The following is a 20,488-nucleotide window of genomic DNA, read 5'->3' on the forward strand; positions in this document are numbered from 1 at the left end:
TGCCCCGCAACTGTTTGCTTTTCTTACATTTTAATTTTTAAAATATTGTTCATATCTTTCAATCATCAGAACAAAGAAATTGATGAAGATATGGAACAATGTGAGCACGGCTCTAGACTAACTTTTTGCACTGGTGCGCTAGCACAAAAGTTAGGTGCACCCAAATTTTCGACCGCATCGCATTTAACACCGCAGTTTTACGAGTTCTTTTTTTTTTTTAAATCGCTGTCCATATAGGAAAAAATTGACTTGTAAATGATTAACTAACAATCTGGTCAACATAAAGTTCTTTATTTGAAGCACAATTCTACAAGAAAGGTAACTTACTGAAAAAGTGTTGGTGCTTAAAGTGCTTCACTGAACTGAACTTTAAACTTAAAACATCTCAAGATAAATGGACCAGGGCTTGACATAACCTGGGAGGTTGATGGCTCCGTGTCAGAGCATTGCTTATGATTTTCGGACGGATCAGGCCTTAACTTACCATTATTCATGAAAAAAGTTGTCAATCGTTCTTTTCATCTTCTCTCATCATCCGCGGCTACATCCACTCTGTTTAACTGACTGGGCCTATAGGCTCCTCACCTCTCTGTCTGACTGCAGCACACGCATTTTCACACGTACACACCAGAGGTTGTGCTAGACTTTTTTATTGTCCTTTATTTTGTCTGACAGGCTCCTAAAAAATCCGTCATAATCTATATTACCAGTCACTATGGTGCAAGGTGGCGTTAGGTGGTAATTAGTATGTTCGTGACGTCATCACGCTGTACTTGCGTCTCGGAACTTGTATTTTAATACAACTGAATGCCCAATAAAGCCGTTGTTGTTTATATTCATCTATATATTTAATGTTTTAATGTTTATGTTCATATGTGATTCGATCTGGGAAAAACCAACACATGGTGCAAATTTATATATTACAGTTTTTGATACCATATTCAAGCCCTTTCCAAATCAGTTTTTATTTTGCTCATACCTTGTGTATGTAACAAAAGTTATGTCTGAGGTCGGCTGAAGCGCTAGGATTTTCAGGAACGGAATAAGGAGAAAAACGGGTTTAAAGTTAAGTGATGAAAATAAAAGCACAATAGTCCAGTATCACAAGTAAAAGTCACTTTAGAGTAGTAAAAGACTTACTCTAATAACAATTTAATAAAAAAAAAAACATTTCCTAGTGTTGAAGTCTAAAAATACTGTACAAAACCGTTTGAATAAAACAAAAGTAAGGAAAATGGTGCAGGGCACACTTAAAGAACAAGAGCTCTGCCGTTATCACTACACAAGGAAACTAGCAAACATTACGGACAACAACTAATAAGCAGTGAAGCAAGTTTTACCTTGTTTATCATGTGCATAGTGTCTGGACTTTTGATCATCCCTTGTATGTTTTGCGATCGCGGTCCGGCTGGCATGAGCAGCGGACCGGGGATAACTCCCGGTGCTGCAGACGGGGAGCTCTGTCATCTCAAGAAAACATTGTATAAAAAACTTTGCATGCCGTAGTTTACACAGGACTGGCGGGAAATGTGCATTGATACTCCTTCATTCTTCATGTTATGTGGTTTACTTCGATAGGTGAACTGTCTTTCCCGCGTCCCTACGCGACATCCGACGGGTTTTCTCAGATCGCATCACATATGTCTAGTCGGTAACAATGACAGGTGAAAACACGCACGTCCCTTCACGAGCATATCACGCTCTAATGAAGGGAAACGGGGAGTTACAAATTGCCCTCATTGTAATCCGTCAAAATGGCTGACGGACGGAGAATTTTCGGTTAACGCAACCTCTGGTACACACACGTACAGGAAAATCTGGACCACGGCCAATCAGAGGGGGGTCCGCCCTTCACTATCTCTGATTGGTTTAGACCACGATGTGTCTGTTGTTGAATCACAGGGAGACTTTCAGAGTCGCGGAGACTTTTTTTCTCCCTCAAACGGCTGGTCGCACCGTTTCTGCGACCTCAGATTTTTTTTAGTCGCACCATTGAGAAATAAAGTAGCATGTGCGACCAAATTGGGGTTGAGTAAATTATGACAGAATTTTCCTTTTTGGGTGAACTGTTCCTTTAATTTGATGCTCATGGTCTCCAAAGGATTTCTGGCAGTGTCAGAAAATTTCGTTCACAGTCTTACAGTGCGACTGCTCTTATGATCACCGTCTGGCGAAGAACCAATAGGAGTACAGATGATGACGTACTAAATGTGTGTGTGAGGGAGAGATGCTCTGTTAAAAAGACTTACACAAGCTTTTCTATGTGACATGCAACTTAAATGTTTTTAGGGTTCCATTACCATCTTTCAGCGCTTCCTACCCAGTCGGCAGGTTTGATTACCCCTTCACAAAAACAATTTAAACCGTATATGATGTTGAGCACCAAAACTTGAATGTTTTTTGAGACTGGACCAAGATCTCGGTCTTGTTTTGCTACAGTATGACACTGAGCACCTGGTCTGAGAGGTCAGAGAAGAACAGGTATGTTGTACACTCCGATGGGCCACATCCATAAATCTCTGAGCACAAAGGGCAAAGGTTAAGAGTTCATTGTTTGGGGGAAGGGTTGTGGTGTGTTGTGCAAATTAGGATCTGCTCTGCCGTGGGAAAAGAGAATCACAGAGGCATGAAGAGAGAGATTTCAAAGTGGCTTTATCAGCCCTCTGTGTTAATGAATGGAGTTAAAGCAGATAAAGCACGAGGGAGTTTCCATATATTTTAAAAGATACTGGCTTTTAAAAAATAATGTGGAAAGCCAGCAGTTTTCGTTTAAAGTTTAAGATCAAATGAGCTTCATTCCTTCCGATGCTGAGTCCCCATTAGCTCTTTCAGCAAAAGATCTCTGTGAGTTTTCCAATTTAGATTACATAAGCCGATGTTGTTATTGTAGCACATTTTGTTGGGTTTTAAGGGGACAGCTAAACCAAAAATCTAATTTTCCGTCATTGTTTATTTATCCTCATGTTGTTCAACAAATAACACAAATGTGGAACACAAATAAAGTTTTTTAAAAAAATCATACAGGTTGAGTAAATGAAGGATTTTTCATTTTTGGATTTTTCATACACTAAGTTTAAAGTAGTAGTAATAACCCTGGTCCCAAAAACTACAATAGCTGACCGGTTCGCAAAGGTACTTTGCAGTATTATAGTGCAATGGTTTTGTATGTCCCAAATCCGATACTGATAAACTGACTTTATACACAAATGTACATATTCAATCAACCCATGCTACTAAGTAAAGTATACAAATTAGTATTCTGCCTCCTTTGTGGTGTACAGGTGATAGGAAATATAAAAAAGTGTATAAGATAACTTAAAATCTCAATAAATGCAGTAAAATTCATCTTTCATTTTCTCTTTCACTCTGGAACAAGACTTAGTCTCTGTTTTCTCTTCCTCCCCTGCATTCATTCTGGCATTCCTCTGCTTTGCAACCCACACGTTCAGTGGCTGAGCCATGGAATATGTTTACACAATTTCATTCTCTTCCCCTCTCCATCTTCCAAACATGTCCAACATTCAAATCTAAGTAAAGTCAGGATATCTTTGAAGTTCACCTGGTTCTTAAACTTCTTCAAGATACTGACGAACGTGAATTCAGGTAGTCTCTGTGTCAAAACATCTGTGCCAGAGGCAACATCTGCGTTTACAGACTGTCAGCTTGTCAAAGTAAACACGGCCTGTGTGCTGAGAGCTTTGTAAAGAAGACAAAAGAGATTCTTACAGTCAGGTGGTGGAGGGGGGAAGTCTTCCAGGTCCATGCTGAGCACGCTCTTCTGAGACACGTGCGCACACACACACCGGCTCCGATGGTCAGGGGGAGATCCTTCACAAACACATACAAACCTACAGGAGCAAAGACAAGATAGCCAATGAACATGCCAGCAAAACCACCACCAATCACAACTCAGTATCCAAATATTACAACAACATAAAAAATGCAAACAGAATAACTTCTCATTGAAAGGGCATGGAAAAGTTTGAAAGAAAAAAGTCACAAAATTATATTAGTGTGCTAAAAATTCCTGCAAAGCTCTGTCATCAATGCCAAATCTAATCGAGAGTCATGTGACACTGTGGAGTAGCAGCTTGTCACTCATCACCACCAAACTGGAAACACATACATGCACAGACATGAGATCCCCCATCTGTGACTGTAAGGAACAGAAAAACCCTTTATCGCCTCCTTTATCTCTCTCAGACACATAGAGAGACTAAACAGAGCTTTCCTCTCAGCTGTGTTTCCAATGGAACAGTGAAGTCATTCTGCGGAATACAAGGTTCTTCATGAGGGTTCTGCGTGTGACACCCACAGGGTAACAGGGAGTGGTGGGTGGACTGACTCATCCCGCACGACTGTATTATATCACACAATAAGATCCTGGCACAGATACACGAGTGCAGACTCACCAGTGAAGCACAAAATGCCAGCACAGCAAAGAATAAGTTCCACGTTCTTCCTATAGGTGTTAATTTGAGATCACACAGCAAAATCATTTATGGTGCAAATCTCAAGTAGCAAAAACAAAACAAAACAGTCTTCTTGGAAGCTTATCTCCCTCCTGCTCTATAAATACAGTTTCAAGACTTGTAAGTGTGTGTGTGTGTGTGCCTATGTGATAATGCAAAATCATATAATCTTCATCATATAAACTGTGAAAACTAATTGCTGTCAATTCAATATTAATTGTTTGAATGCATGTGTGCGTGGGGGTCTACTTAACATTTTTTGGGGGACAAATCTTCACCCAAATGTAAGCAAAAACTGACAAAGGGGACGTCCTGACTTGTAAAAATGACAATGTTACACAATGTTTTTTTTTATTGTCAAAATGCTGAAAGTTTTCTGTTAAGGTTAAAGGAGCAATGTGAAGATTTTAGTAGCATCAAGCAGTGAGGTTGCAAATTGCAACCAATGGCTCACTGCCCACTCCCTTTCCAAGCACTACTGCAGCTCTCACAGGACAAAGATGTCATCACGTTTTCGCTTCTTTGCCAAAGGGAAATAACGTATTTACGAAAAGCTCTCTGTACAGCAGTTTGTCCCTTTAGGGCTACTGTAGACACAACATGGCGAATTCCATGCAAGGGGACCCACGGTGTATGTAGATGGAAAAGCTCATTCTAAGGTTATAAAAACGTAACGCTTCATGTAAGGTCTTTATACACCTCTGAAGACATAATTATGTATATTATATTGCATTTCTGTCAATAGATCATAGAGTGCACAAACACACACACAGATTTAGGAAGACAGATCTTTTGAATCTTATAATAACAGCTTACCTGTGCAGAATAACACAAACATCAGAGATGTGTGAGGGGAAACTCTAATTTACAGATCTACACTTAAGCGGCGGGTATACTTGACTTTCCGCGTCTGTCTCATGCACAAACGTGTCCGCACAGCTTCTTGAGCACACTCAATCACAGATACTCGCGGATAGACGAGTTCGACACAGTACGTCACCGAGTGAACTCTGATTCAACATTTTGTCATGTTTTAAGTTTTGGTTGAATCTTAAAAATGTATCAACTGTACTGTTACCATTAAACAAAAAAGGCAATGAACATTGAAATGTCTACCAGAGCTACAGGAGCACTTGGTTTAATTACAGACAAACTTGTACTGGAAGTTGCTTTAATTAAAAGTGTCTGTGTGAAATATAAAAATGAAAAGCAATATTATTTGTTACAGAATGCATGAGAAAAGTTATTGTGCCCAGTGCACAAAGGTTGTGCATGAAACAGTCATGAGGCGAGTTGTTGGTACTTGCGTGTCAGCATTGACCATGTCTATCTGATCAATGCTTAGTTTGAGCTTGACTGTTGGGTGTGTAATTATACAGAAGAAAAAACCTGCTGTTCAAATGTGCCCGCAGGCCTCTGCCAATCAGAAACAGTTTTCTGAGAGCTGCTATTTCCTGTATCAATCCAGACATGTCAGTGATGTCAGTTCAGATAGTATTAACATCTGACACATTTATTCAGTTTTCTAACAATGAATGGAATGAGACCAGTCCCTTGCGGTTGATATTCCTCCAATAATTCTACAAAACAGCAATGTTTACACCAAATATCCTTTGGACAAAAAACACTAAAACACATACACATATGTATTGTCGCTGTTAGAGGTGAAACCTTCTATCGCTAAAACCGCAACTTTCAAGAAATAAAAAAATACACTATTTTTTAAAAATAACTAAACGCAGTGTTAAGTTGACAAGCTCTTTTTAATACTTTTTGTTAGCTAAATGTTTTGCTGCTGTGCTGCTGAAACCTCGTATATCCATATTTTGAGAGTAAAATGTTTTGCCATAAATCATTATTATTAGTCAGCCTGGTTTGTTGTTCCCATGTTCATCATCACTTGGGTTTTGCAAATATCTAATCAATTAAAATATTAAAAAGTGCTTGTCAACTTTGACAACACAGTATTAAATTATTTAAAAATATATATATTTTCTGAAAAATAGCTAATTTGGACATCCAAGGTTTTGGAAGGGCAGCAATGATTTGCAAAACAAAGATTTATGGAAAAACGAATAAATATCACAAAATATGGAGATTAGAGGCGTCTGCCCAACAGTGACCATTTATATCTGTGATCAGAGAGAGACATTTCCTTAACCAGTGCTGATTAGGAAAATGGAAATTGTATTTATTTATTTACTAACTGTCATGTTATCTGGACCATAAAATTAGCATTTTAAAGAACCCTCACGCAACTCTTTCCATTCATCTAGGGGTGTAGCCATATACCGGTAATGACAATAACCGTGATACTAATATTCATGATTATTGGTATCATCATGCAAATGCTATGCATGACAATATGAGACAACCTGAGAAAACATGAGAATAAATACATTCAGGTCTAAACCCATAAAGATATCACCATGTTAAGGTTATTGTTAAGGTTAAACGATGTAATTCATAAAGGTTTGCTGACATAATATGCATTCACAAACTCTATGGCTACTAAACAATGACCTGGTAGTGAATCCCTCATTCCATCCTTGTTCTATATTCTCCTGTAAGCCAGCTAGGAATGTGTTAAATACTGGAAGAACCTGGACTCTCTGACTCAGGTAATACACCCAATAATGCACACAAACTGGAAAACCACCATCAAAAGCCACACCAAATCCTACTGGGTTAAAGACAGTGATGTCAGAGGGCAAGGACACAAGAAGGTGTTGTGCATAATGTCAATAATATCCTTTAAAGGGATAGTTCACCCAAAAATGAAAATTCTGTCTTCATTTACTCACACTCAGGTTGTTTCAAACCTGAATATACTATATTATATTCAGGAATATATATCTTACAAAGAAAGATTGTCAGTTCTAAGACATCATCCACTACCATAGTAGAAAAAAAAATTGTATTTTTTTGTTCTGTTGAACACAAAATGAGATAATTTGAAGAATTCAGGAAAACGAACAGTTCTGGGGCACCTTTGACTACCATTGAATTGTTCCTACTATGGTAGTCAATTATGTCCCACAACTGAAAATTGCTAACATTCTTCCAAATATCCTTCTCTGTGTTCATCAGAACGAAGTAATTTATACAGGTATGAAATGACATGAGGGTAAGTAAATGATAACAGAATTTTCATTTTTGGGTGAACTATCACTTCATCTGTACGTATGTAATATGGTAACATTTGACAAGTGTGGATCCCAAATGCATTACAAGACAACAAAATCACCCAACAAAACACCATCTGTCCGACCACGCTACAAAACATTAAATATTTTCCAAAACAATATTTGTTTGTTCTCAGTGACTTTTTTAGCCACTGTAAAAACCCCCATTCTCAACAGATTCCTTTGGGAAAGCTGTGTCAGTCCACATCAGATCACACAGACATCATTTTTACTACTGTATCAATCTCTGCATAATAAATAATGATTGATTCTTTATTTACAGAGCTGATCACTGGGAGAAGCTCTTGCACCCCCAGTGTGGCTATTTGCTAAGCAAATTGCCAGCAGTCTGAGCAAATCTAGCCAGGCTCGTGCCTCTTCTGCACACTGATGCAAAGTGAGTTTGACAAGCATGGAGTCAAACGATTCAGTAGCAGTCCGTCCCCATATCACACACATGCATCAGATACTGAGGAAAAGGCCCTCGGGCCCCAGATTCCTGAAAGCACTTCAACCCCTGCTCCTCCCAGGGAAGGAAATGATGCAGTAAAACTGAGGTGGAAATCTCTCTTATTGTAAAAGAGCATTCCTTAAATTCTTACAAGCATTTGATCCACGTTGAACTGGGAGGTATGAAGTTCAGTAATGAATGAGACAGTGTGAAGGTCTTTGCGAGGACACAGATGGGTTTATCCTTCAGCAATGGTACAGACAGTCAATATTGTGAAGGCCAAAGCAAAAACACTTTAAAGAATGCGGTGTCAAATTTAATGTTTTCCTATTGAAGGACACTGTACTTTATGAGACTATACGAAATTGTCCTTATTGTAGTTTATTATGTATGTTACTTAAAAGGATAATAATAATATTCTTTTGGCACAGCATATTTCGTTAACTGTGCAGATATTCATTACACGTTTATTAGTTACACGACTCTTATTCATAAAACTAGGCGTTAAATCAAATGAGCATGGTTGTCATTGCCACGTAAAACACATTTCAACAGGAAAATTGCATAAGCCAAGAGCAGATGTTGCAAACTCATTAAAGGGTTTAAAAACATCTCGACACTACGACATCAAGTATCAAGCAATAAACATCGCTGCAGGGAGCAAACTGTCAGCATTAATACACAAAAGACGAGCACGTTTACAATGACAAATGTTCCCCGGGCATGACAGACTTTCAGTGGATTTGTTTAGGACTTGAAAGGGTTTAGGAATTTCATAAGCGTGAGCTACTCACCATGTCTCTGGATATTTGAAGAGATAAACAAAACTATAGGGTAAATTCCGTTAACAGTGTCGCAACACCAGTTACAGACGCTACAGCATAAATTTTCTCTTTTATTTTTTGGGACTGCAACTTTCCCAGAGAGCTTTTCCCAAACGTAAGTCAAGCGCTCAGTGGCCACACCCACAATACATCCTGATTGGTCAAGCCTTTGCACACTCGTTTTTAATTAGTTTAGAGGAACGTCAGTCAAATATCCGACTTTTCTCCGTATGGTTGAAGACACCACACACACGCGTTCCAATGTACATCACGTGGTATGTGTGAACCGCTCCACGGCTGCTCCTTCAGTCGTCAGTCACATCCAGAGTTACAAAAAATATCCAAAACCACAATTCATGTCATAAAAATATACTGTACAAGTAAAAAGTATTTTTATCATACTATGTATAATAATTATTGAATCAAACAGGATCAAAACATCTTACATTGTTATTCGTTTTCTCCATTTTATTTACTTAAACATCACATTTACTTTCCTGGCTGTCATCTCGTATTAAATCACCAGCTTTGGTTCACACTTTTATGCCTAAAATTCATTTCGTGCATTCTTTTCTCGAATGATTTTTGTGCTTTTGCAGTGTTGTGCTGCCATCTAGTGGTCACAAAACGTTTTGTCGATGCCTAAAAAGTGCTGACAATTTATGCCCCTGACGTGAATAGTTGGAAATGCAGCGAGTGATAATCATATTAAAGCTTTTCTTTTAATACTGTAACACGAAGAGCAAACATTTGTTTCTAATTGTAAATCAAATAAAAACATACCCTTTTGGCAAGATTTTATTTTATTGGTTGTGTGTTTTAGATATTATAACATGGTTAAACAGTAGCTGGAGCTTTAAATCTTGAGTTCTACAGCCACCATTCAAATTCAAACAAAAGCATTTTCTTTTTTATTATTTTTAACGTCAATTAAATGGGCTGTAGATTACCAGTTGACAGACTGGAGTAAATTGTGACAATGCAAGCTAGTTTGTTCTTGCATCCTAACAATATTAACACAGAAGTCAAAATTAACAAAATGTAACAGGAATGCTTTGGATATACATTACAGAATTGGTTCAACGGAGCACATAGGATTAATAAATACCTGCTAAACAACAACAACAACAAAAAACCCCAGATAAAAATGTGAATTTTTTACACAAATTTCCTTCTCATTCAGAGAGCATAAGTACTTCACAATGGCTTGAATTCATTTGGTTGACCCACTAGACGTTTCTGACACAACTTTTAAATTCATACACATCAGCAGTTTTGTCCCCATCACAGTGAAAGACAAGCTTAGCAGCCAGTTTAGCAGCGGATGGTAGTTCAACACTTGAGCAAGTTTTAACAGTAATAATGCCTTCTGGAATAAATTCAATTGATTACAACATTTAAAAAAATGTGTTATAAATAAAATCAAAATAAATTTGATTACAAAAATGTTATTACACCTTCAGCTGGATAAACCTGTACAGTTTTATATGAGGCAGCTCATGTATTTCTTCACATGTAGAATGCCCGGTCCGTTGTTTCGCTATAACCTGCAGGTGAAGTTTCATCAATGTTACAAAATGACCACTGCAGAGTTATCAAACTACATTTCCAGTATCAAATTCATGAAACAACATGATGGCAAAACCGAGTCAATGATTAAAAATCCTTCTTTCTCTTTCTGTCTTAGAGCAGATAATACCACACCTTCACACCTCGGTCTGTTACTCAGAGCAAGTTTAACAATGGTGCACGAATACAGTTTTGGCCTTCATTCATGATCAGTAGTATCACTAAGGTATGTCAATTTTGCACTGCATTTTTTGTTGTATTGGCTTTTATAGCTTTATGTCAATTACATTTGCTGTTGCTGCTGCAATTTTATTTCAATGACAAAAACTGCAAAGTATTGAGCATAATACTGTGCAGAAATATATACACTGAGGAAGACAATAACTGAATCGATATCTAGTCCTCAAATGTAACATTGTATAACAACGTTTCCTGGTCCCTTCTGTCATACTAGAACACATACACACATTCCATTCAACTCAGATAATTCACTTTGAGTCAGAACAATATCTGCCTATGCGGAACACAAAGAGCCTAGTCAAGCATTAGCAGACCTCAGCAAGGAAAACAAAAACACTGAATACATCACACAGCCTTCTGAAATGATCACTAAACGCTCTGTAAAAGAATCAACACTCTTTCGTAAAAGAAAACTAAAATAAAGGTACGATTGCTAGAAGCGGATGTTGCCAAAGCAGACATTTGTTTGTGAAGTAGAGATTATGCTATGCGATTGTGTTGGGTCACAATGTAGTCACAAATTTCCTTATCACATGACACTGAATGTGAACCTACTCAGGTAAGATCTGTGAGACTAACACAACATGCACCAGTCAGAGCCTGAAACCTCAACTGACTACAGATCTATAGTCACAGCAAACTAAATACTGTTTATGTGCTCTCACAATTTAGTCAAATGCAAATAGTAAGTACTAAAACTAAATACTTAAATCCTTCAAACAGTGCTCACTGTTAAAATTGATCCTATGACACTTTGCACCCTATGACACTTTTCATGGTGTACTCCTTCCATTTATTAGCTGGCATGGGGTTTGCGTCCCGCTTCATCTACGACAGGTCCGTTCTCTTGTGGAGGTTTGTTCACAAAGTTCCAGTCCACTGGATTAAGAAGCTGTAAGGTTTTCTTATGTGTCCAGATTGGGTTGAGAAAGAAAGTGAGCAAAGCAAGACCCGTAAAGAACAACAGTCTCTGAACCAATGGGATGTGGGTGTTCATCTCTTCCCAGTGATTCCAGCTCACCCACCACATATAGTAGGACAGAACCATCCGGCAATGAAACATGTGGATCATCATCCACTGGTTAGCTTTCCAGAAAAGAGTCTTGGACCAGCCCGCCTTAGAGAGAGGAAGGAATAGGGGTAGAGTTCAATAAATGCAAATACTTTTTAATAAATAAAAAGGACATATACCGCGTCATTACAATGTTTTTCTAATAAAGAAAGTAATAGTTTACATTAGAACTCCAAATAATATCTATACAGATCATTTTTAAACAAAGTAATGTATGTATTGCTTTCTTTTGTATGTAAAGATAGATGTTGCGATCTAAATAAAAAACAGGCCATTCTGGCTGTTTGAAATCAGTAAAAAACTTATCAGTAAAAACGGAAGGAAATCAGCATCCAAATATAGCATTACCACAAAAGTTCAAGTCGATTTCAGCTAAGAAACTCTGCTAAATAAAGGAAGAAAAGCATGCACCTTCACCACAAAAAAAAACAGAAGGGGAAATTGTACATCCCTATTGACTTTTGCCTCTCACCTTAAGCAGCATCCAAGAGACGCAAGTAAATGGTGTGCTCATCTCCATTAGCAGGGTCACCATAGGAAGAAAATGGCCCAGCCAGCTCCACACAACTGCCCCAGCGAACCCTGCCAGGGCAAAGAAGTGGTGCACAGCCAACGGCACATCGAAAGACCAGAACACCACATTGGATGAGTGAAGGGCCACGTTTTCAAACAGGAAGAAGCCAGTAGCGGTCAGCACGTTAAACCAGGACCAGTTTTCCTGCCCAAGGACCTTATCAGAATACACAGCGGAGTCCTCCAAGAGCGCCCGAAGCCCTGCTACTATGCTCTGGATGCCGAACACCGCCCGAGTCGCAGTTAAATCCCAGAAGACCTGCACAGAAGAAAAAAGATCTTGACATTTACATTACAATTGGATTTTTTAAAAAGATCTAACGTTATAGAGAATTTGTAAGAGCACATTCGCATACGAACAAGCACCTTTTCTTTGACAGACAGCGAGCGATAGGTAACAAACAGCAGTTTAGATATGAAGTGGGACAGAAGGAATATGACAGAGTAAAAGATAAAGCCCACGCTGATGATCCTCAGCTGAACGTCCCGAGATGAGTAGTCCATGTTAAAGTGTTAGACTGCAGTGAATGTTAGACTGCGGTGTGTTTGTTCCACAGGCGGGTCCCACATGAAACCAATTGACCGTTACAAGCCTGAAACGAGACAGACACGCCTTATAACGTGTAAACAGACACTGCCCAACTTAATGTGCATGACACAGAGAATATGTTTTGGCTTCAGTTTACAGCACCATTCAGTGAAACAACAATTGAATTAATGTTATAGAAAATAGGTCAACATTAACCAAATCACTTTCATCGTATCCATAACAGTAGCTAGAACCGTAAACCCAGTTAACTGTAATATTACACAAGACTTGTCTGTTGTCCTGTCGTTACAAAAAGCTGAGGTCACGAAATTATGCAGTTTAGCCTGTTGTACAGGACAACTAACATCATTCATTTGTTTCGTGGACGTTTAAACGCATTCGCCACCGGGTGGGTTAGTTCGTTGCAGTTCCCGAAATTTTTAATTTTCATTTAATATTTTTCTCTTTGTTCTTACCTTTTGTAGGTTCAGGCCGAAGGAATCCGTTTCCGCTACACGACTACACAACCCATTATTTACACAGTGTCACAGACCTAAACTATATTATTATATGTTATGTTGTTGTTGGCATGGAGCACCCAACTGTCACGCGCCCAACAGACACTGAACTGTACTTCCGTCATGTGACCTCTTTCAATCACATGACCACTTCACTGCCAAACTCTCACTGCTATACTCTAATTTGGCGACCTCTGTTGGCCTCATTCTGTAATTGCGGGTCTCATGACTGGGGGATATACAGCCGCGGAAAACTTAAGACCATTACAATTTTTTATTTATTCAGTATTTCTAGATGTATTGCGGCCATTACAGTCCTGTGGCTGTTGAATTTCAACAAAATCAAACCTCAGGAGTGACAAAGTCATCTAACAGCAATGAGAAAGACTGACAGCTTGACAAGACACATGAAAATTGTTTTTCACGTAAAACACATATTTTTTACTTTCCCTAAATACATGTAGCCTACAAATATTACTGTTGTCTTGCATAAAAGTGAATATGAACTTGTTTTCCTTGTAGTATATTTGAGGTCTGAAAAAAATTTAACCTGGTTCAGTTTTCGGCAAATAAAAACAGCATTTTAATTCAAAATTCGGGAGAAATATTGTTAATTCACAAAATGAAACAAAAATGATAATTTTACCAAAAGACTTAACTATAAATAGCAAATTCAGAACATCTGAAAATAATTTTGAAATGGTTTCTTATTCTTTTCCACAGCTAGCCTATATTTCAGTATGCAGATTTCTTGACGTTTTCAAATGTCAAATGTACCCCTAACTAAAGAATGACCCATGTGTTATTCATCAGTCAATACATACTCTGGAATTCTCCCTGATGGTGGATAGGAAGTCACTGAATGTACATCAATTGAACTCTTGTTACTGCGGTACATCATACAGTAGGACTAAAATAGTACACTATAAGGGTATGGGGCTATACTGTGTTGGAGGTGGGTATACTATAAAGTAACATGTCTTTGTGGTATGTAGAGTGTTTTACACATCAGTCAAATAATACAATCCACATCCATTTGTTTCCTTCCAAAAATTTAATGACTGAATTATTTACAATGTATGATAGTAATAATTAGGACATGAAAACAAATAATCCTGATGAGCAAAAGCAAATCTAAACAGGTCAAATTTGTGTTAATATCAATTGAAACATTTTATGAATACATAAAAAATAAATAAACTGTAATTAACAATAAACAACCTTCAAAAAGTGAAGCAGGAGTTCCCACATTCAGCATCAGAATGGTGCATGCCACCAAAAAATAAATAAATAAACAACTCAACCAATAAGGAAGTGCAGAAAAAAACTTGTTTCAACAAAGGTTCAATAATAATGTATTTATATTTATATATATATATATTTATAGAATTCTGTACAAATAATGAATATTTGGTTTTATATTCACCCTTCAAATAGATATGATATACAGTATAATAAATGAAAATATACTCAGCTAAACAACTACCTTTCTCAATTGTTAATTTCACTAAACTTTTATAATATTTTCACAATCTGAGATCCAGGATTAATCCAGTCCCAAGACAAAGCTTCTCTACAGTAAAAAACAGAATCGGACCAAGTCCATGAGACTCAAGTAGCCTACTGAAGGCCCACTAGCTGTTTTTAAAATACCATGGGTCTGAAGCACAAATCTTTTCGAATTAGTCTTTTTCTAAATACTCACGTATGTGAGATGGCAATAAAAATGTATGTTTTATGAAAGTTTATTTCAACAAAATGATCACCCAGTGCAACTCTGTTGAAGAAACTGTGACCATCAATCAATTGAACTGATTTTGTTTCCTTACAGTAAATGTTTTTAAGGAGAAGGTGAGCATCTGTTATGTGTTTAGAGCTCAGCTCACTGTAAAGTAGACAGCGTGTTATGTTGAAATGATGATAATGAGGAAGCATGGGGAAGACACAAGGATCTGTAAACAGCAGAAACTGTTCAAACATGTGGCACATAAACATATTTGGCACATAAACACTGCCTGTGTTACAGTGGGCTGGCATGTTTGCATATTGAAAACTTGACAAGTCGATTAGAAAGGACAGATTCCACAATGCAGCAGCAAAGACACCATCCATCTTTCCTCACTATTTATAGAAAAAAGATCAAATAAATAGAATTTCCCAAAATAAGAAACACAATGATTCATACAATGGCTCAGTATGATCTCGCATTCAGAAAAAAAACACTTTCGGTACGAGCATGCCGATTTTATGTGAGGTTATGGTTTGGAAGGGCCAGAAGAACATCCGTTATCATCATAAGCCCTCATTTAAACTACTCCTTTACATACAAACTACAGAGATATAAATGATTTGTTCTTAAGAATGATCAAATAAAGCTTTTGATGCTATAAAATCCGAGCTATCACCCAGTGCACGACAATGACAAAATAATGCTGATCACAATTACAGCATTTTCTTGAATGGTGCGTTTTGGCTTGATGGTGTGTTATCAAAAATGTGCACAAGGATAAATAAAATATATAAAACTAACATTTTCTATAGCTTGAAGTCACTCGATTACAAGACTTTTCCGGATGAAATGTTGTAATTGTGTTTGAGCGATGACATAAAGCAGAACAGTATTACTGCAGAGAAATGAAAAGAAAATATTTGCTTCCTACAAGCTCCCTCAAGGTCAAATCGCGCAAAGGAAATTGAGACAATCACGTTACAAGAAAGTTGAGTGGAAGTGATAAAACTAATGTCCTCTAATCCCCGGCCTCCCCTCCATATATAACCCACTGAAGCAGAAAGAAATACAGGGCGGTCTCCTCAGAGAACATAAAATCTGTTTTCATTTGAAATGAGTTAGTGAATTAAGACTAGTGCCTGTCGACACTTTGCTATACCTGTAATAAGATATACAGTAGTGAAAAAAATGAATGAAAACCGTCTCCGATTGGTTTTACAGAACTTGGGTGATCCCACAGGATGTCCAACAACAAAAAAGTTGGGTAAAATGCCAAGTTGTGCTCAGTGAATTCTGAACACAGTCTTTGGGAAACAGGTTTTTGAGGCTGTCGGCAGTGACACTTCAGAGGCTGTAAATGTTACTGAGACACAACCAGAAGTGTTTCATGTATCTTCGATTAATATTAATAGAACTTCAAAAGTCAACATGTTAGAGCCAAATGGGTATGTTGACTTCATGAAATCTCTCTCTGGGTATTGGGAATAGTGGGTATTTTTAAAACTATGTTTAAAACAAATTAATTGATTGAATAACAATTGATAGCAGCATGATTATTTTCCATCTTAATAACCATCATGTGGTTTACGGTGGGCTGTCTGAGCAAACGTTAACAAGTAGACTCTGAATAATTACTGTTATATTTGATTATAGTCATCATTTCTGCACCAGTGTTAATAAACAGAATTATTCAAACAATCTGCCCAAACTGCCAAACAATGGCAGTTGCTCGGGTCACCGTTTTTTTTTTTTCATAACTTTTATGCATAATTTTCTTATTAAAAAAAACTATAAAATTGTCTCTGATTGTTAAGTTAAGGTATTTAAAAAGAAAATGTTTTAACAATGAGAGATTGCACACGTTAGCTTTAGGTTTGATTTAAATAGTTGAAATGACAAATACTGTTGGAATTGTATGTGGACTGCATGCAGTCTTAATAATACTTTTGACGATAAAAACATACTTTTTTGTAAATCAGCAAAATGACACAAAAAACAGAGGCATACTGTCTGTCGGTACTACTACCAGATATTAATAGTGTGGTTTCTCTTTCATCAATCAATGTAAGGAGATAAAAAGCTCCCTGAATCTTTAAACTAAAGAAAATAAAAAAACATACACTATGACATAAACTAAAGAAACATCCATCAGTAACCTTCAAGTCATCTAGATAATAATAGAAACCCTTGGCCTCTGACCTTCTCCTTCAGTTCAGACAGATTCATTGATTCGCTTTGTCATAACCCCAAAATACATGTAGGCACAAAAGCAGTGAAAATCACAGGCCAGATGTGTGATAAGAGCAGATGGAGAGGAAAAATGGCCCTTTCAGAAAGAACTAAATAATGTAAACAGTTTTACTGTTAAATAACCACGTAAGGTTGAAGGGATGGAACATTCTGAGAGATTAAATCATAAATCAATAGTCGCACAAAACCTTGCAATTCAACTGCAACGGTATCTTTGAGAACTTCAGTAAATTCATTTCCCTTGGAAATACATACAGACATACTTTTAGAAGAAAGTGCAAAAATTTACGTTTTAAGCAACTGCATCCAAAAACCTAGTTCCTCTAGAATGATATAAACCATAAAAGTATGAATGTGTAATAGCTGTATATGTGCTATCACAATACAAACGAAAACCAGCTTGTCTAGTTCTTCTAAAGGAACAGTGTATACCCCCATAACCGTAACAGTATGAAAATCACTTCTTTAGGCTGTGACTTCTTGCTCTGACCTATAGCTTCAGTCCAAAATGTATGATTGAGGTATTTCAGCACTGGCACATGCAATGAGAATTCATGAGAAGAAAACTCATTAAATAAAATAAAATGAACATTACTGTGTAGAGAGACAGAGGAATCAGTGAGAATGAAACTGTAACACCTGAATAAATGGAACTAGATTTTTGTTCATCTTCATTTCTCAAATATTGAAGCTTTTCTCCATTGGGTCCTAATTTTTATAATAACAAGGGAACGGTAATGTTTGAGGCCTCAAAAATGTCAATTTTTTATCTTAAAAAGTGCTAAAAGGATGTCAGCGGCACTCAGAGAGGGATTCAGATTTGACGCATTATTCAGGTGCGATTAAAGATTATGTAAAGTTTTACTCTGTCAGGCAACTTCATTGTCACACTGGTCTACAATTGCGATATGTTGTGCAATATGGTTATTTTGGCGATGTATGGCTCCATTAAGAGACAATTGCAACTCAAACTGGCTTAACATGTTGCAGGCAGTTCCAAAAGAAGGTACAAAACCCTTTCAACACCATTAAAGTGGTGTTCGAAGATGATAAAACTCCAAAAAAGAACGAAATTTCTATAGTGTTTGGATCATTTCTGATGACTGCGGTGTGGCATTTTTAACAGGTTTAGTCACTGAGAATGATAAGGGCGTGATGAAGGTGTTTTCTGTGACTCTCAGAGTCGCGTCTGGGCCTCCGGGATGTAGATCTCGATGCTGTCGGCTCGCTCTGATGCTGAGTTTTGGCGGAATGAAGCTGCGCGTTTGGCAGCCATGAGGCGCCGTCTCGCCTCCTGTCTCTGGCGGTCAGGTAGGTCTAGAGATTTCTCTCTCGTCACACTTTTATGCAGGGTTTTCTTTGGTACAGGTGGTGGGAGCTGAAACAAATGAGTATATATGAAATATAATACAAAATTTGAATGTGTTTGGGAATCTGTACACAAATGTATAGTCTTTTTTGATTTAGTTAACACTTGTCTCAAGCAGTACATCAGATTAAAAGTACTACTCTATTTAATTTGTGTGATAATAAAAATGATCAAAAAATATCTATGAAACATATTTTGCAGAGTAAAAATAAGATAAAGTCCCAGTGAAATTATAAATTACAATTCCCATTTTTTTCCATGAAATATTGCAGTGTTTATTGTAAATAGTTTACCAATGTGGGTTGTTCTCTTTTTTGCCCGCATAATCTTCAATTATAATCTGAAAATGCACTTCCGCCCTCTAGTGACTATCCATCTCAAATGACGGCTTGGGCAGAGCATCCGTTAACTCCTCCCCCTAAACTTACAGTTTGCTCCCAGTTCCATTTCAAAATGTAACATTTTATACATCCAATCAAATTGCAGTGAAAAAACAAGCCACGCCCACTATTTTTGTTCATTTTTGTTCATTTTTACATGATAATTCTGTCTATTCTAAAACAAAGATCCCTATATCAGGAATAATGACTTTTATGATACTTTGGTGGTGCTTTTGCAACAATTCTTTGCAAATTAAAGAAAATTCTTGTTAACTTTTTCTTAAATGTTTCAGGACAAATTTGATGGAGGGTAACAAATTCAGCTCTCACCTTTTTCACAGGACTCTCAATAAGTCTCCAATCATTGGACTTAATCTTCTGCAGTTCATTGAATTTGGAGGTAACATCATCGATAGAGAGCTGCAGCAGGTCCCAGAACCCAGCGAGATCCTGAGAGGTGGGTCGAGGCATGGCGCTGGGGTCCTAAAGTACAACCAAAGATATCAAACTCTATATTCTGTATAGTTTGTCAACCCTTCCTGAATTTTAAAGAGCTGATTTAGAAAAGTCTATGACGTGCAGTATGCCAGGTTGTGGTGGGATTATAAATGCACAACCAAGCACCCAGCGCAAGCTTGGCAACTGCACCATACAAATTGGGCGAGTTTGCGCGGTTACCTGATTTACAAAATTCCTTAATACATTGAGTGCTAAAACAACACAGACAGCACATGCAAATAAACAACATTATCGGCGGTCGTAATTCATTCTCAGTGCATTTCCGTCTGCGTGTTTTACCATTTGTGACCTGCTCCGTCATTTCACTTTGACCCAAAAACACATTATGAGCTTCATGTGGAAAAGATGTACTAAAAGTTGCGAGATTAAAGGCACGAATGATTGGCTGAGACTTTTTACTTTGGTGTATATAGTTTTATAATCAAATTTATGTGTACATTTTTTTTTTGTCCAAGTGACATGAAATAATGAAGCAGGTTAGATTTGTTATCATTTCAGAAATCTGTATGTGGACAAATTACTGTAAACTCTGAGTGTGTTTGTCATGGAAAGAGTGTTTTATTTATGAGAATTAAGGTTGTTTGCCAAAACATCACTGTACTTTGCTTTCTGCTTTTGAGTTCTTGCCATACTCAGCGCAGATGTTATTGTGTATCATAGTTAATGAATATGACAACAGGACTAAAGGCTGCCAAAAACACCCTAACTAGAATAGACAACCAACGTGAAAGTGTGTAGAAGCTGCCATAGCAACAACAAAAATAACATACCTGCACACATTCACAGACATGCACTGGTTTGTGTGTAC

General features: G+C 37.4%; 3 protein-coding genes across 4 annotated transcripts in view; all 3 read right to left on the bottom strand.

The window, feature by feature from the left end:
- Window positions 1–9,035, bottom strand: part of arhgef10 (Rho guanine nucleotide exchange factor (GEF) 10) — a 42,395-nt gene extending 33,360 nt beyond the window's left edge. Inside the window, exons 1-2 of the mRNA XM_057343358.1 lie at window positions 8,903–9,035; window positions 3,727–3,848 (exon numbers count right to left, since the gene is read on the bottom strand). Coding sequence (XP_057199341.1) covers window positions 3,727–3,763 — 37 coding nt within the window. The 5' untranslated portion in view covers window positions 3,764–3,848; window positions 8,903–9,035. The remainder of the gene's footprint in view (window positions 1–3,726; window positions 3,849–8,902) is intronic.
- Window positions 9,036–9,514: 479 nt separating this feature from the next.
- cln8 (CLN8 transmembrane ER and ERGIC protein) lies at window positions 9,515–13,548 on the bottom strand. Of its 2 annotated transcripts, XM_057343821.1 has the most exons (4): window positions 13,392–13,548; window positions 12,753–12,979; window positions 12,286–12,645; window positions 9,517–11,858 (listed from the first exon to the last, which is right to left on the bottom strand). In XM_057343821.1, the coding sequence occupies exons 2-4, from the start codon at window positions 12,888–12,890 to the stop codon at window positions 11,538–11,540; spliced, it is 819 nt and encodes a 272-aa protein (XP_057199804.1). In that variant the 5' UTR covers window positions 12,891–12,979; window positions 13,392–13,548; the 3' UTR covers window positions 9,517–11,537. The 2 variants fall into 2 exon arrangements, with proteins under 2 accessions (XP_057199805.1, XP_057199804.1); XM_057343822.1 differs by lacking the exon at window positions 13,392–13,548 and having other exon boundaries at window positions 9,515–11,858; window positions 12,753–12,897.
- Window positions 13,549–14,479: 931 nt separating this feature from the next.
- Window positions 14,480–20,488, bottom strand: part of LOC130559877 (disks large-associated protein 2-like) — a 29,813-nt gene continuing 23,804 nt past the window's right edge. The window contains exons 10-11 of the mRNA XM_057343188.1: window positions 19,492–19,644; window positions 14,480–18,790 (exon numbers count right to left, since the gene is read on the bottom strand). Of these exons, the coding sequence (XP_057199171.1) occupies window positions 18,590–18,790; window positions 19,492–19,644 (354 nt within the window). The 3' untranslated portion in view covers window positions 14,480–18,589. The remainder of the gene's footprint in view (window positions 18,791–19,491; window positions 19,645–20,488) is intronic.

This window comes from Triplophysa rosa, linkage group LG10 (genome assembly GCF_024868665.1).
Source record: "Triplophysa rosa linkage group LG10, Trosa_1v2, whole genome shotgun sequence".
Lineage (NCBI taxonomy): Eukaryota > Metazoa > Chordata > Actinopteri > Cypriniformes > Nemacheilidae > Triplophysa > Triplophysa rosa.